This window comes from Cyprinodon variegatus, unplaced genomic scaffold (assembly GCF_000732505.1).
Source record: "Cyprinodon variegatus isolate N-32 unplaced genomic scaffold, C_variegatus-1.0 Scaffold1862, whole genome shotgun sequence".
NCBI classification, from domain to species: domain Eukaryota; kingdom Metazoa; phylum Chordata; class Actinopteri; order Cyprinodontiformes; family Cyprinodontidae; genus Cyprinodon; species Cyprinodon variegatus.
Window position 1 is genome coordinate 52912 of NW_015152315.1, and position 1230 is coordinate 54141.

A 1230-nucleotide genomic window follows, 5' to 3' on the forward strand; every position below is an offset into this window, starting at 1 on the left:
GGGGTTTGGTAAAATTACGAGGTCACGTAGCAGCTGGACCCACCGGTGGGTCCGTAGGGTTCTAGGGGTTAGAGGATTGTATTTTTATTTACTCAGATTATTTAAGTCTAAGTGCAACAGAAAAATAGGGCAAATCTGGTAAAAAAAAAAAACATAATTTCAAGGCATTAGACATGTAGAACAATTTCTCTATTTTATTTATTGTTTTTCCTTTTTAATTTAGTCTGCAGTGCTGCAAAGAACATTAACCTCTCCAGTCTCCTTAATATGATCTCCTCAAAAGGAGACCTTTCCAGAGGCAAAACAAAAATAGAAATTGTCTAATCAAATTAAGTTCCTTGCAAAAACAAAAACAGAAAGTACGCAGAACAGACAGTACAGGTTGATTATATTTTTGCAGGATATTAACGGCTAAAGCAAAGTGTTGTCTTCAGAAGAGTTGATCCATAAAGACAGCCTCTATTTTGTGTCATTTTCCAGACATTTTGACATCTCATTTTTTCGTCTCTATGGAAAGATGCTGGCGCCACGGCTACAGTTCTCAGAAACAAACCCTGCGTTCACAAAGTGAAAACAGGAAAATCACTGGAACCTTTCCCTTTCAGGACGTGCTTCACAACAAACAAACGGCAGCTTACTCTGATGACCTCAGCCCTGGAGTTGATATAAAGCCCTGACCCTCTGACGGTGCACATGCTGAGAACAGACGCTGCATTCTGAGAGGCTTTTTTCCCCCCCGGATTGAGATGATTCAAGTTTCAAGAACGCCAGAGTTTTCCAACTTTGGGAACATGAATATGATTTCTTACGCTTCTCCTGAACAAGACCTGAGCTCCATGTCGACGGGCAGGAGACCAAGATCTCATTCATATAACAACCCAGACGACAGTAAGAACTTTGGTTTGCAAACACAGCTCAGCATTGCAAGACCTCGATCCAGGTACGTTTTTAGCCTTATTTTCAGGACATTTGGGCTTCAGTCTTCTAATCAGGGGGAGATTTACCATTAGGCAATACTAGGCACTTGCCTAGGGCCCCAAGTTCCTGGGGCCCCCCATTTATAGGTCCAAACAGACAGCAGCAAACCATTTGAAAACAAACCATGCAAAGAGCAGTGTTGCCAACTTAGCATGGTTTGTTTTCAAATGGTTTGCTACACTGCTCTTAGCATGGTTTGTTTTCAAATGGTTTGCTGCTGTCTGATTGGACCTATAAATGGGGGGCCCCAGG

The 1230-nt window shown here is 42.0% G+C and overlaps 1 protein-coding gene across 1 annotated transcript in view; it reads left to right on the forward strand.

Annotated features, from left to right (window-relative positions):
- Positions 1 to 706: 706 nt before the first annotated feature.
- The window catches only part of LOC107104729 (TBC1 domain family member 24-like), a 9204-nt gene continuing 8680 nt past the window's right edge, over positions 707 to 1230 (forward strand). The window contains exon 1 of the mRNA XM_015404807.1: positions 707 to 940. Within this exon, the coding sequence (XP_015260293.1) occupies positions 747 to 940 (194 nt within the window). The 5' untranslated portion in view covers positions 707 to 746. The remainder of the gene's footprint in view (positions 941 to 1230) is intronic.